Source organism: Seriola lalandi, unplaced genomic scaffold (genome assembly GCF_002814215.2).
Source record: "Seriola lalandi dorsalis isolate HSWRI2012SDOR001 ecotype SW California unplaced genomic scaffold, Sedor1 jcf7180002054554, whole genome shotgun sequence".
Taxonomy (NCBI): domain Eukaryota; kingdom Metazoa; phylum Chordata; class Actinopteri; order Carangiformes; family Carangidae; genus Seriola; species Seriola lalandi.
The window spans coordinates 169,015-183,113 of NW_019525107.1; the positions used below are offsets into that span (position 1 = coordinate 169,015).

The window sequence follows — 14,099 nt, forward strand, 5'->3', positions numbered from 1 at the left end:
AGGGGGAATGACATGCAGCAAAGTCTGTCCAATGCGGGACTAGAACTGGGGCCAGCTGCAGCGAGGACTGTGGCCTCTACACATGGGGCACCTGCTTAGACCACTACGCCACACGGGCTGTCAATCTTGAGGCCCCAGTCTCGTTGACAACCTGAAGCCATCATATTGGGTTCCGAGACACAGGAATGGAGATTTTTCACCATTCTGAATAAACAATTAATTGGGAAAATGATCATTAGTTGCAGCTCTAAGCGCCACATAATACATTTAGAACTTTTCACATCAACATGTCTACAGATATCAAATCTGCAGCTGAACACTCAAACACCTTACATTTTCTACCGGCAGACGTGCAACCAGGATGTTGTTTTTGCAGTGATGTTTTAAATGTTATCACACTTTAAAGAGGCCTTTTGGTCTCACCGTCACTCCGAGGTGCAGCAGCAGTTGAATGAGCCTCTTCCGCCTTCACTTGCCCAAATCCACCATCTGTTCCTCTGTTCCTATTCTGCTTTTTTCTGCCTTCACTTCCTCTGTGTTTGCCTCCGAGAATCTGGAGTCATGGTTCCTCTTTCTCTGCTGCAGATCAGCTGAGCCAACTCCTCGGCTAAAACTCTGGCTCAGGCTGTCATGTGTGCCAACAGGAAAAAACTCTAGTTACACTTTCAGCTTGCTGAGGCATTCTTGCAGGTGCTGATTGTCTCACATCTGTGTGTGTGCAACAGCATCAAGACAGGAACTTTACCAGTGCATCACGAGCTTTGGCTATTGTCTGCTGTGGAGAAAACAACTGATTAAAATAAAAGCGGTTTTGTTCACATCCTGCATCTTTAACTCAAATACTTTAAGCAAATCAGAAATGCAAATATCTATAATTATATTTCATAATTCTTCTGATAAGCAACAATAACAGCATTTAAGACATTTAGCAACACTTTCAATAAGAAAAATACAAGACCAAAAATAATGAAAATGTACTAAAATTTAATCATTCATAAAAGCTGGAAAATCATCTGTGACAGGGTAACACAAGAAGCAATATTAGAGTTGGTTTAGTACAATATATTTTCAGCCTCAAGACACAAATCAGAACAAACCATTTTCCCCATCAGTCTATAAAATACTAATTTCCTTAGCTTTATTATGCAAAAATGGAAGTAGAATATATTATGGGAAATATGGAAGGCTTGCAGCTCTCAATATAAAACAAAGTCACTTAGGAAAGATGTTACCTCATCAATACACATCCCTGTAAGTAGGAACAAGTAACTTATGGACAATGACGCATCTCCGCTGACACTGTTAGTGCAGAAATGTATGAGAAGGCCAACATTTCACATGGTTTCTTTTGCAAACATATTGTCACAATATGCCCAAGACTGATGTTACTTTTAATAAAACATTTTAGTTCCCATATATGGATTTAAACCCACGGTCTCTTCTTTTACACTGATACTTCCAAAAGAAAGACACCTTGAGAAGAAAAAAAAACAAAAAAACAAAAAAAACAGACAAAAACAAGAGTTGTCATCAGGCTGACAGTACAAAAAAAGAGGCGAATTTCTTTGCCATTAAAAAGCAGAGAAGAGTATCTTGAGAGTATGTGCCGTCTCCTGCCATTTTGCGAGTGGTGAAGTTATCTCTGTCAGCCTTTTTCAAAATGCTCTGGAGAGGACTTGGAATGCTGGCATGATCCACTGGGAAACAGTTAATCATTACAAGTTTCTGCAAGGAAGAAAAAAAAAAAGTAGTGTCAGTACATATCATCACAAAATGTGTTGGACACAAGGTGTCTGCAGTGCATTTTTATCCATCAATAAATTTTAACTATGTACACTCTAAAGCTGAGCAAGCTCTCTCTTTCCCCCTGTACCTGTTGTACTGCTCTGTGTGTTTCGTAAGGTGCTGCTGATATTCTATCCCGAAAAAATCCCAATGAAAAATTTATCAATTGCCCACCTCTCTTGAAACTCAGCGGCCATGGTCATCATTTTGGTGTCAGGTTTGCCACAGTAAATCAGAGTACAGCTGATCCGAGCTTAAGTGTTTTTGTTGCGGCTTGCTAATAACATTCGTTAGTGTACATGATCGTTAACAACATTAGTACATTAGATGTAACAATAAATACTTAATGAGTGGGGGACGTAATGAAATTATCTGATGGGTGCCAGCAGTTTGAGTCGCCCAGAGACTAAATCTGTTTTTGAAGTTTATCCCAGTGAGATTAAGACTACCTGATTACTTTTCACCTGATTAAGATAAGATCAGTTTTGTATGTTCACCAGCTAGTCTCTAACAGTGTGTGCTCGCTGTTTGGCGCTGAGCAGGTAGTTTACAGTGGGTCTTTAGAGATTATTTTGTTGAAATTGATGCTTTAAGAGCGGGACGAGTGAACTAAAACAGTAAAGTTGCAGGTCAGACAGCTAAAAGAAAAGCTGAAACTCATTATAAAGCTCCAGATTCAGGTGATAATTCTGTGTAAGAAGTACTGTAAATGTAAAATGTAAAATGTAGAGCAAAGTTATCTGAAGCTTATATGAAGTTTCAGCAGAAAAATCAAGACGGCTTTTCCTTGCTGAGCTGCAGTGGAGGAATTGTACATATAGTACAGTATTTTTGTACCATTGAAGTGCAATAGCATTCGGAAGTATCGGAAGGGGAACCTGTTAGCTGGCAGCATTGACCGTCACTGAAGGAATGATTACAGCAAGCAAAACGAGTTTCAGCGTTCATAAAAGCCTGACTTGAAAAATAGAGAACAAATCCTGTAACACCCCCTAACGTAATGACACCTCACAAACGTAATTCAAACCTGTAATGTAATAATCCCACAAATGTAATAGCAGTTGTCTACTACAAACGTAATTTCATGTAAATGTAAGCCCACAAACGTGAACCTGCTGCAGAGGAATCCTCATTACAGGGAGATGTTTTGCTTATGCAAAAAAAAAAAAAAAAAACCTATTTAAACAAGATATTTATGTGCTTAAAGACAATTCTGTGAACTGACAAGGAATGATAAAGCCACGTGCATGTTTGAAAGAGAGAGAGAGAGAGAGAGACAGAGAAAGTGGAAGAGAAGGTAGAGGTTGACTTGTTAATGCACAGCCTATATTGCGCACAATGTTTCTGTAAGTTATTCATAACTTACTCATAGCACTGCTTTGACACCTTTTGACCCACTCTGCCCAAACCCATGATGTATTTACTAATGATATTTTCTAATGAGCTGACTCGAACCCATTGGTAGGTGTATAAGTAAATAAACAATGACCACAAAGATCAGTTTTCATTTTCATATTACATTTGTGGGAAGTTTTTACAATTTTGAAAGCTGAAGATTTTCACCTTCCCACAAAAGTAACAAATCCCTGCAAATTACGTATTACGCTTGTAGTAGACAACTGCTATTACATTTGCGGGAAATTTATCACGTTTGTGGGATTATTACATTAAAAGCTGCAGATTTCTATTACGTTTGTGGGCTGTTATGATGTTGGTTTGAAATGTTTGAAATGTGTTTTTCCTACTCTCTGCGATTTGGAACTTGGTACTGCATCACAGAGAACATAATGTTGAATCGAGGGTCTTAGGGATAGAGGATGTTGTAGGCTGTACAGACTGTAAAGCCCCCTGAGGCATATTTGTGAGCTTGAGTGATATAAATAAAAATAAAGTTGACTATGTCTGCTTTTATTGATGCCAAAGTTAGATTATCATAGTGTTGCAATGCACTGCAAATTAACTGAAAACTCAGCACAGCATGATGTTCACTGTGATGGATAACATACTCAAACAAGCTTTAAAGTCTCCAGAGGCTGGTTTTCATATCAAAATGAGAAGACTATAAACCAGTGATTCACATTCACAAACAAACAAACAAACAAACAAACAAACAAACGTAAAAGACACTGTGTTGGGAAACATTGGCTGCTAATGTTAGAAATCAAGTAAATACGTACAGCACTATATTTGAAGTAAATGGGCCAGAACACGCAGTCACACTGGTCGTTCAAAGAGCAATTACAGTAACAATGATCCGACAGCAGGTGGAGCCACAACATTCATCAATGACTTCCAACTTTTAATTTACATGAAACATTATGAACCAACTTTGATAAAATAAAAGGTGAAGCCATGAAATTGATTGTCACACATGTAGGTTTCAGTCATTCGGATGACACTGAACCATGGTTCCAGGTTCCTCTTTAAAAAAAAAAAGAAAGAAAGAAAGAAAGAAAAGATGGACGTGTGGCACCACAAGACTAAAAATGCTTTATTTTACCAGAAGATCAGCTTTAAATCCTACAGAGATGCTTTTTGAATCATCTGTGTTTCATACACATCAGTGGTGCTTTCAATTCCGTTTGCTGAGTTTAGCCTGTTACTGCAACACACTACTAACTAGCTTTCTGTCAAGATTAATTATATCACCTCAATAATTATTGCAATAGACCTCTAAATGTTCAGTGAGAATCAAGAGCTCAGTGAGCAGTGGGAGCTCTGTACATGTCTGGAATAAATTGTGTTCCGACACCCACTCACCTGGCCTGGAGCGACTGTGGGAGGGCATTTTAGAGCAGTGTGCAACCTGACTTCTTTTTTGTCTTCTTCTTTTCCATCGGCGTTTTTCTGTTGATCTGTCGCACCAGATCATAGAAAATCTACAACAGAGAAAGTTCAGTGGTCTCAACAATTTGCTTCAGCAGTCACAGAACATCTTCCAGTGAAAGTCGCCAATGGCATTTTAGCCACTTCCTCATAAAATCATAAAAGCTCTCAGTATAAAACACTTAGGAAAAAATGTTATCAATACAAATGCATTTTTGTTGTCCCGCTTAAAGCAGTAGGAGACATGACATTTTACACAGCTTTGGTTTCTCTGAAAAACAACAATCAAGCCTCTCGTAGTCATATATGATCATACAATGAAAATGACTGACAGGAAGTCAATAAGATCACACCACTTATATTCTGAATAAATTAAATATGTTCAGTTTTGATCACTTTAGTAACACAAGGTGCATCTGTGGGGAAGTGAAAGGAGCACTTTTATAAATCCTCATTTAGGCAGATGGCTTTTTCAGCTGATGTGGCCAAAAAATAAAATCTTGAATTAATCTGAAAGACTAAAACATGTTTGAAACATCCCATCTTTAAAAAAGACCTAAGCTGCCTTCCCTTTGAGCATGAATAATACAAAAAACAAGCTGTCATCATTACACGTCAAGACCAAAATGCAGGTTGGCTAACCTAACCTCAGCTATGGACAGCTTCTTCTAAACAGAGCACCATCCAACATTTTAATAGTCTGTTTATGCACAGATAGACTAGAAATGTCTGCACACTAATTCATGTGCTCCTGCTGTTTGTGTTTCTGGAGCTGGACTGGACATCAGCCCAATAACTGCAGACAGCTAGTGTTAGTTACTGCACCCAGGAGTCAGGGAGGGTCAAAGTAGAATCAAATGTTCAATTGACTGCGGGGGCTTTGATACCTCGTTACCAGACACAAAGCGAGAGCACAGATCAGGATACAGAGTCGTTTTTCAGTCTGTGTTGGTCGTAGACGCAACTGTTAATTTCACCGTGCGACAGCCAGAGGTGACTAGCCACCTGGAGTCATGACGGTGCCATAAACTGTGGCGCGCCAGAGTTTATGAGACTGTCGTGACTCAACAGCTAATGTTGCCAGCTTTCGCCTATGTTATCTTTTGATTAAAAGTAAACTTTCTGTGCAAATTGTAATAATTAAATTTTCACAATGCAGACATTTAATAAATCTGGTAAAAGTGCAAGTTCAAGTTAATTGAATTAATTTCATTTATCACCCAGCCCCGCCCTATACAGTTAAACATCTGATAAAATAAATACGTCACACATGCTTTAGTGCTGAAACATACCTCATTAACATTGATCTTTGATTTAGCTGAAGTCTCTAAAAAGGCACAGTTGTTCCACTGACGGGCCAGGTTCTGACCCTGCTCCTTCCCGACCACACGCTCATCCTCCAGGTCACACTTGTTTCCCACCAGGATCATGGGAACCTGATTGATTAACAGAAATGTCAAAAGGTTCAAGCCTGTTCAAACCGATATCTTGACTTATACAGCAGTTACACAGCCAAATATAAATCAATTGTGTCTACAACACAATGTTTCATCACCCACTATTGGTTCATCTTTACATCTTATGTTTTCGCAAAGTGAGACCTTAACCGAGACGTACAGTCTAATCAACAGTTTGCTATGAATAAGTAAAGCACACACTCAGCGTGTCGTATATCCTCGCTCTAAATTAAGAGATGAGGAGACCAAGACTGAAAGTGGCAGATAGCATCTAACAACAACTCTGACATTTCCACCGTGTCACAAAGTTCCTGCCCCCCCCTTGGCGTTGCCCTCTCTCCCACAGAGCCGACTCTAATGAGGGAGTGATGAGTCTCAGAGGTGACACAGGAAGATTATACAGAGAAGCACCAAAGGTTATCACTGAAGAGAATCTCTCCACACACAGAGAGTGTCTTGTAGCACTGCAGTGCTGAGTGATTCAGACTGATTAAGCTATTTTAATACTTATTCATACAGTGAAATTTACTATTATTGCTGTCCAATGAAAATGATTTATCTTCAAATTTGTTGATTTTTAATTAGATACGAGAGAGATAAGACTTCATTGATCCCTGAGGGCAAATACATGTTACAGCAGCACAGATGCAGGCTTAGAACTATTGGGGGAAAAAAAGGAGATTAATTAAGTATAGAGGTGGCATGAAAAAGTTGTACACAATACATACATTACAAACTCTCACACTTTTTAAGCAAAATAAACCATAAAAAAAAAAAAACTTTAAATGTGTCATTACAAAGATGAAAACAAATTTTTCTTTTAACATTTTAAAAGAGTAACACTCACGTCCTCAGTGTCCTTTACTCGCAAGATCTGTTCCCGGAGGTCCTGTAGGTCGTTAAATGTTGACTGCGCTGTAATGGAGTACACCAAAGCAAAGCCTTGGCCATTCTTCATGTACAGGTCCCTCATAGCTGTGAACTGTTCCTACAGAACGAAAAAAGATGGAGCAGACCATCAGCCGCCTGTTTGCATTTATCTTATAAGACACCTTGATCTGAAACCTGCATCTGACTTGACTTACTGTTCCAGCCGTGTCCAGGATTTCAAGCATACATTGCTGCCCGTCGACCTCGACTTGCTGTTGGAGAAAATAAAACATCTTTACATGACAAGTGGATGGAGTTAAATAGTCAGTCACTGACTTTCTTTGAAAAAGTTCAAAAAGACAAGCAATGTTTAAATTGTGTTTCTGACCTTTCTGTAGGAATCTTCTATTGTGGGGTCATACTTCTCCACAAAAATGCCTTGCACAAACTGGACTGTCTGGAATGGACGAATGAAGCAAAGGAAAACATCAGACAACACATCAGTATTGATCAAAAAATGGAAAATTACCATGTAGCTTATTGCAAAGATAGTGGGACTAAAAAAACAGCATGAACTGAACCATTTCATTCAAATCTTCTCCTAAAATAAAAACCTCGTCAACCTTCAACTTTAAGTTTCATTTGTGTTCTTGAAGCTGCCGAGCTCCAGACTCAGACTTATTGTCGTGCCTCAGTTTTTCTTAGTTTTTATGGCCTGTTGAAATATTAACTCCTGAACATTTTATTAGATAAACCTTCGAGCTCCAGAGGTGTCAGACGGGAAACAAAAAAAAAAAACATACTGGTCTGTTGATGATATATTGGAGGTCCAGAACACAACTAACTGTAACAATTACTGCCTTGAAAAAACATTTAAGACTTCTGTAAATAAAATTTGACTTTATGTTTAATGGCCTTTTTTGAGAAATCAATTCTTTTTACGATTTTTCAAGACTGTTGATACATTGTGTAAACATTCAAGAAATCTCAGAGATAACATAATGTTGTGTTAAACGGGTGATGGTTTTTGTAGGACTAGAAATCTGTCTACAGTTTTATAGAATATATATATTTAGTTTTTTTTACATTGCTTCATAATCACATCAATAATATCAATACTATATCATAAAAACTAAAAAGCCGTAATCAGTGTTGACTCATTTTGCTGCTGCTGCTGCTGCTGATGGCACCAGCCGTCACTCACCAGCGCTGATTTTCCCACGCCTCCTGATCCCAGCACCACTAGCTTGTACTCACGCATGGTGGGCAACTTCACTGGACAGCACAAGAATCTGTGAAAGTACAGAGGGAAGGATGATAATGTGAGACAGAGAGTAGCTTTGTCATTTTCAGCTACAGAAATAAAAAGAAGCCAGCTAAATCTAGGCAAGTCATAAATTGTTCCAAATTACCCTGTGCCAAGGGAAATATCAGTAAGAATTACTTTAATAACCTGACTGAAATGATCACATCCGTAATCCATAATTCATCATAACAATATTTCATTTGAAACAAGGTGCTAATAGCAATTTTTTGAATAAAACTACCATAACATTACTTTTAAACTGTCACAGATTGTCTTTTTGTAACCCAAGATGTTTTTCTGCAGGACACCAAAATCAGAAACTTCAACATCACCCACGATGTATACTGGAAATAGTAACCCTCTAAACTCAATTGGTGGCAGTGTGAACGCCCTCTAGTACAGTGTCTACAACAATGAAAAAATCGCTGCTGACATCAACAGATTAAAACGTAATTTCTCTGCCAAAAAATGAGCTCTCTCCCCCACCCACTACCATGGGACTTCAGTTGTCATGATGATAGGGGTGTTGCCTCTCTTAAAATAAATAAATAAAATAAAATAATCAAGAAGCACTGAAAGGAACTATAGCCCGGCTCCTTAGCTCGAGGAATAAAAACCAGTGTTTCACCTGGTAGGAACATTCAATAGTGAAGCGTATCCATGACAAAAGTCGACCCAAAAGACACTGTGAAGCTGTGGACACAAAAGTACAGTAGATAGTTGGTAGGTAAGAGTTCCAGTGCCACAAATAACTTAATCTCATTACAAAACAGAGGAGAAGGGCCATGGAGAATGACCTATCTTCAACTCCATCAGCCTGACACAGTTTAGACAGCGTACATGGCCTAGAAAATACTGGCAGCATAAAGGACTGTCACAGACATGACAATGTTGAGGATGAAGACAGCAGTTTTTTTTTCTAAAATCAATTTGTGATCATCCAAAAATTCAGGGATTATCCAGTGAATATAAAGTGACAAAATCTTTGACTCTTCTGATTATTAGTATTATTATTATTATAATAAATTCATCATTAAGCCCTTGAGGAATACTCTTCTTCTGTGGTGTCATTTTCCACAAACTACTTTATTTTATTCTAGTGTTTTGTTGGCTTGTGAATGATAAAAATGTGTGCAACAATAAGAAAATCACCACCTCACACTAATAATAGTGGTTTCATATGTGACAGATTATTTTCAGCAAAACTTGAGTATATCTTTCTAATTTCCTGTGCATTTTGATAGAATTGACTTAAAGTGGATATGAAAGTTGAGTCTTTTGATCACAAAAATCTCCACAAGACAGATTGGGCAGGCAATAGTCACATAACAATACTTTTTACAAATATGTATAATAGCACACGTGGTGAAAAGTTTTAAAGTACTGCTTTTGAGGAGCTTTGTTTTAAATGCTATTCTGAAATGCAAATGTAATCTCCATTTGATATACAAATGTCAAAGAGGGGGTGATGCACAATAAAATCTCATTTAAGAACCTCTTTGAATCTGCTAATCACAATACATCTGTAGGACCTTTGTCAAATGTTGAGACAAACAATACAAAAACCACTCTTGTCACACTTGACCAGCATTTGCAATTCTAACTACGACGTATGAAGCACCACCAGAAACCCACAGTGTGAGACAGGCACACGAGGCACTCTACAAAGAGCCATTGTAATGACCCTCGTCTATTCAAGTACAGCATACAAACAGAAAATAGAGATCAGAGGGTGCATGCATGACCACTGCACTGAAATCATTACCAGTGCAAGGGGGTGCACCTAGGGGGAGGGGTAACACCAATGTGTACATGATGCATTTGTTAGCCTGAAAATGTACGCAAGAGCAAATCACATCATTTAAAATGTAAATTTATGTGGGTGTCACAAAACTGGCCACATCTGATAAGAAACCTAAGCCTTCGGCTGATTAGATATGAGCTTGGACTCAAACATTTCAAGTATCAAGCACTCAAACTAAAACCTTCACCAATCCAACTTATTCATTTTTGCTGGCTTTGCTGATGAGTGCCTCCCTGTAAGGGGACCCCAATGCTAACAGCTAATTAACACTTCATGTCACATTTATGATGAAGTAGTAAAATATAAACAAATACCCACACCAATTTACAAATGCACAAAGCCTTTCACAAAGGGGACTTTGCACAAAATCTGTACAGTCAAACAAAAAGAGCTTAACCTACTGTGTACACGGCTGCTGCAGATGACAACTCCCTCTACATCTGGGGAGAAGGGGTGGGGGGGCAGCAGATCCTCAGGTACACTGATGTCAGCTAGCAGGTGATGTGGGTCGGTTGGGAGCCAGAAAGCAAGTTTACACCAAACTGTTAAGACAGGAAACGAGCCTTGCATTATACCAATTAAATATTTGTGTCAGCTCTATGCTATACTGACTCTGTTTAGATATGCAGACACAGGACAGTAAGAAAAACAGGAAATAAGAAGAATCCCTAACATCATCTGCTTAAGTTTTACATGTGTTGCGCTGTGCGCAAAATCACAGGGTGAATTAATGATGACTTTTTTTGCCAGTTGAAGGGCTATGTGGGTCTATTTTATGGAGTCAGGAGGTGAGTTGTCACATGTTACATAACAAACAAAACTGTTAAAACGTATTCCTCCAAAGACCTGTTGCTCATCAACACAAAAACTGCAAAATATATGTTGGTCTAAACTATTTATCTCAAAGTTACTGTTTTTCAGCCTGATATGTTTAACGGGGTGACTCTCTACTTCACAGATCAGATCAACAGAAAATCTTGCATCGAAAGAAAATGAGCAAATGGATTTAAACTCAACACAGGGGGACACACATACATCTGGTTGACGTCCTTTAACAAAACTTTTTATAGCTTTGCATCTTGGGAGTAATGCATCTTTTGCATCTGATACATGAAATACAGATGAACTTACTTTCGTTACAACTTAAAGCGTAGTTGGTTTCGAAAGGAAGGGTGTGGCTATTAGTTTCCCAATGCAGTGGACTGTGACTGTTAAACCGTTCAAAATAATAAGTTAAAATCGGCAGTATTAACGGGCCAACATAATATAAACATTAATTTATTTCAAGTTTGGGAGGTGGTAGCAAAAAGTAGCTCGATTAAGACTAAGCTTGACAACTCTTACGTTAGCATTCAGCTAGTAGCAACGTTGGGGCAATGCTAGCTAACGTTATAGGGTGTTAGCCTTGAAAAGAAACGGCGAGCTGTGCACAAACAGGCTACTAAGTTAACTAACGTGGCGTCGGCAGAGGGAAAAAGCTGAGCTCACAGTTTAACGTTACTTCTTATCAGACAAACATTAAAGTCCATTTTAAGTTTCCGAAACAGTTTAGCGAACACCGGGAGCTAATAAGTTAGCTAGCCAGTTAGCATCCGGCTGGACTCTCAAACCTCCTTTTTTCAATTTCTTCTAACTTTTAAGCGTTAAGCATTTTAGTATGTGGATAACCTGCTATATAACCGAAGGCAAACGGTACACAACAGGAGATTAAATTAGTTGAACCACAAACCGAGTTTTCGTTAGTTAGTCATTAGCTGACGTTAGCTACTCATCTAGCCTGGAAGCTAAGCTATTTCACCCACAAAAATCACCCACTGGAGCCAGAAGTCGCTTTAGTGACTCATCGGAGGCACACAAATGTTCCGGGACTAATCGTTAGACTTATGAAGTCACAGGCTGAATAATTAGCTATCACATTGGTCCTTTTACAGAGGAGCAAAGCTTGAGAAGACACTTACCGTGTTCCGCGGTGTGTGCGCTAAATCTCACTGTGAATGTACGGAAGGGTCCGGGCAGCAGCCGGTGATTGGATCAGGATGAGCCTATCACAGCCAAACAGGTGAGGACACACTAAAACTTATTCTCTTAGTCTCATCTCAATCTGTTGTTGTTGTTACAGCCGCCAACAGAGCAGACGACTTTCTCACGTTCTCTGTAAGTTATATCATACAGTGCGCTATTAAACAGGCCAATGAAGTGAGGCATGGTCACTTTTTGCAGTGTTTACCAGTAATAATCGGTAGAGGAAAGTAACTATTGTGCTATTTGGTTATTGAATCGATCACAAGTTATTTTTCAATCAAAAACGATCAAAAATGGCCGTTTCAAGCTTCTCAAATCGTAGTCGACTCTAAAACAATGCATAATATTTTGTAAGCCATCATATGTTTTGTATGTAAAAGCATCATTTATAAAGTAGCTGCTAACAAACAAATAAAGGTAGTGAGGAAAAAGAACTGTAGGCTAATTGATTAATCAAAAATGCCGTTATGTCTTCTGTGACAGTGGAAATCTTTCTTTCGATTTTTGAACTATTTCTTCAACAAAACAAGCAATTTGGGTTTGGGGAAATTATAATGCATCATATTTTATAAGACAATATATGCTTTGTAGGCAAAATCTTAACTATAAAGTAACTAAGAGTTAACAGATAAATGTAGTGAGGTAAAAAGGAACTGTAGTGGAGTACAAGTAGTGGTGGCATCAAAATAAAAATGATCAAGTAGGGTTAGGGTTAGAGAGACCTGAGAGGTCACAAGATAAATTTGAGAGGTTGTGAGATGATTCAAGGGAGAGGAAAGAAGGAAAAGATAAAGTTCTCTTGCAGAAAATCTGTAGCTTTTTTTGTCCAGAAGAATATAGAAACATAATGGGTTTTTTCATTTTCCAAAATGTAGGACAAGCACCTCAGAGGTAAAAAAAAAAAAAAAAGACTGTGGAGGAGAAGCCTGATCTTATATAAAGAGATTTGCATTTCCTGTTAACATTTCATACAATGGCATTTAGCATTTGCCATTTGTTTAAATTTGTATTCATATAGCTGAAGCATCTGATTACATCTCAAACATGACACTTGATTATCAAACACTCCAAATAGAAAATAAACAGCAGACTGAGAGAAAGTGCCTTGTTTATGAAAAGTAGCACAGCTGCACTGAGGACTGGTGTTTGGCAGGTGATTTTTGAGGTGATGTTTGAAGTTGAATCCAGTAACACGTGCTTTGATGCACCCCCCATGTGACTTAGAAAGTCGTTCAAGTTCTTGTGTTTGTTCATTTTGGCATTTAAAATTGCACTGAGATGGGATTTCCTTTCAGTCTTATAACACAAGAAAACAACAAGGTTGTTTTTCTGACATCTACACAGTCTTACCATCTGATTTCAAGGTTGCTTGTTCTTATCCGTCACTCGGTACCGTAAGGGAGGCTTCTCATTGGTCCCATATTCTGATCGGTCCCATATTCATTCTGCAGCATGACTCACAATGACCTCAAATATACAGCCAGAGTGATAAAGAACTATCTTCAGAGTCAGAAAGAACCAGGAGTCTTGTAGCAGATGGTCTGGCCCCCACTGAGTCCTGATCTCAACATCATGGACTCAGTCTGGCATTACATGAAGAGATAGAAGACACAGAGAGAGAATAAATCCACAGAGGAACAACCTACCTGCTGTATCTTGACAACCTGTACAAGGAGAACTGGTGCTCTTCTAAAAGCAAAGGATGGTCCCACCAAACACTGATATGCTATAGGTTGGATTATTTTTGAAAGCACCCTCACTTTAGACTTTTACACAGCACTATATGTTGTTTGAAACATCAGTCTGAGCTCCCTCTGTTCCTGTTTCTTTGTATTTGTGGATGAAAATCATATGATCCTTGTTGCTGAATGGATTATAAAGCTGTATAAAACACTTGTGTAATGTGCGATGTTATCTCACTGCTAAATTGAAATACATGCACTTGCCATATGAACCGTATCTGTCTGAACTAGTAATCTGATAAGGCAGTACATATTTAACTTTCAGATCACATGCTGTGCAGACCCAG

At 38.5% G+C, this 14,099-nt stretch overlaps 1 protein-coding gene across 2 annotated transcripts; it reads right to left on the bottom strand.

The window, feature by feature from the left end:
* Positions 1–964: 964 nt before the first annotated feature.
* Positions 965–12,099, bottom strand: LOC111661945 (ras-related protein Rap-1A). 2 transcript variants are annotated; one of them, XM_087176435.1, is made up of 10 exons: positions 12,007–12,099; positions 10,450–10,590; positions 8,873–8,937; positions 8,143–8,230; positions 7,327–7,395; positions 7,154–7,210; positions 6,916–7,056; positions 5,904–6,047; positions 4,546–4,664; positions 965–1,725 (listed from the first exon to the last, which is right to left on the bottom strand). In XM_087176435.1, the coding sequence occupies exons 4-9, from the start codon at positions 8,197–8,199 to the stop codon at positions 4,575–4,577; spliced, it is 558 nt and encodes a 185-aa protein (XP_087032561.1). In that variant the 5' UTR covers positions 8,200–8,230; positions 8,873–8,937; positions 10,450–10,590; positions 12,007–12,099; the 3' UTR covers positions 965–1,725; positions 4,546–4,574. The 2 variants fall into 2 exon arrangements, with proteins under 2 accessions (XP_087032561.1, XP_023271424.1); XM_023415656.2 differs by lacking the exon at positions 8,873–8,937.
* Between the last annotated feature and the right edge of the window lie 2,000 nt (positions 12,100–14,099).

Bases quoted from the DNA above. Each gene is read 5' to 3' on its own strand.
- LOC111661945 (XM_023415656.2), bottom strand. From the start codon at position 8,199: ATGCGTGAGTACAAGCTAGTGGTGCTGGGATCAGGAGGCGTGGGAAAA. The intron at 7,396-8,142 runs GTGAGTGACGGC...CGTCCATTCCAG, and splicing joins GCGTGGGAAAATCAGCGCTG to ACAGTCCAGTTTGTGCAAGG. The intron at 4,665-5,903 runs GTATGTTTCAGC...TCTCTGTTGTAG, and splicing joins CAAAGATCAATGTTAATGAG to ATTTTCTATGATCTGGTGCG.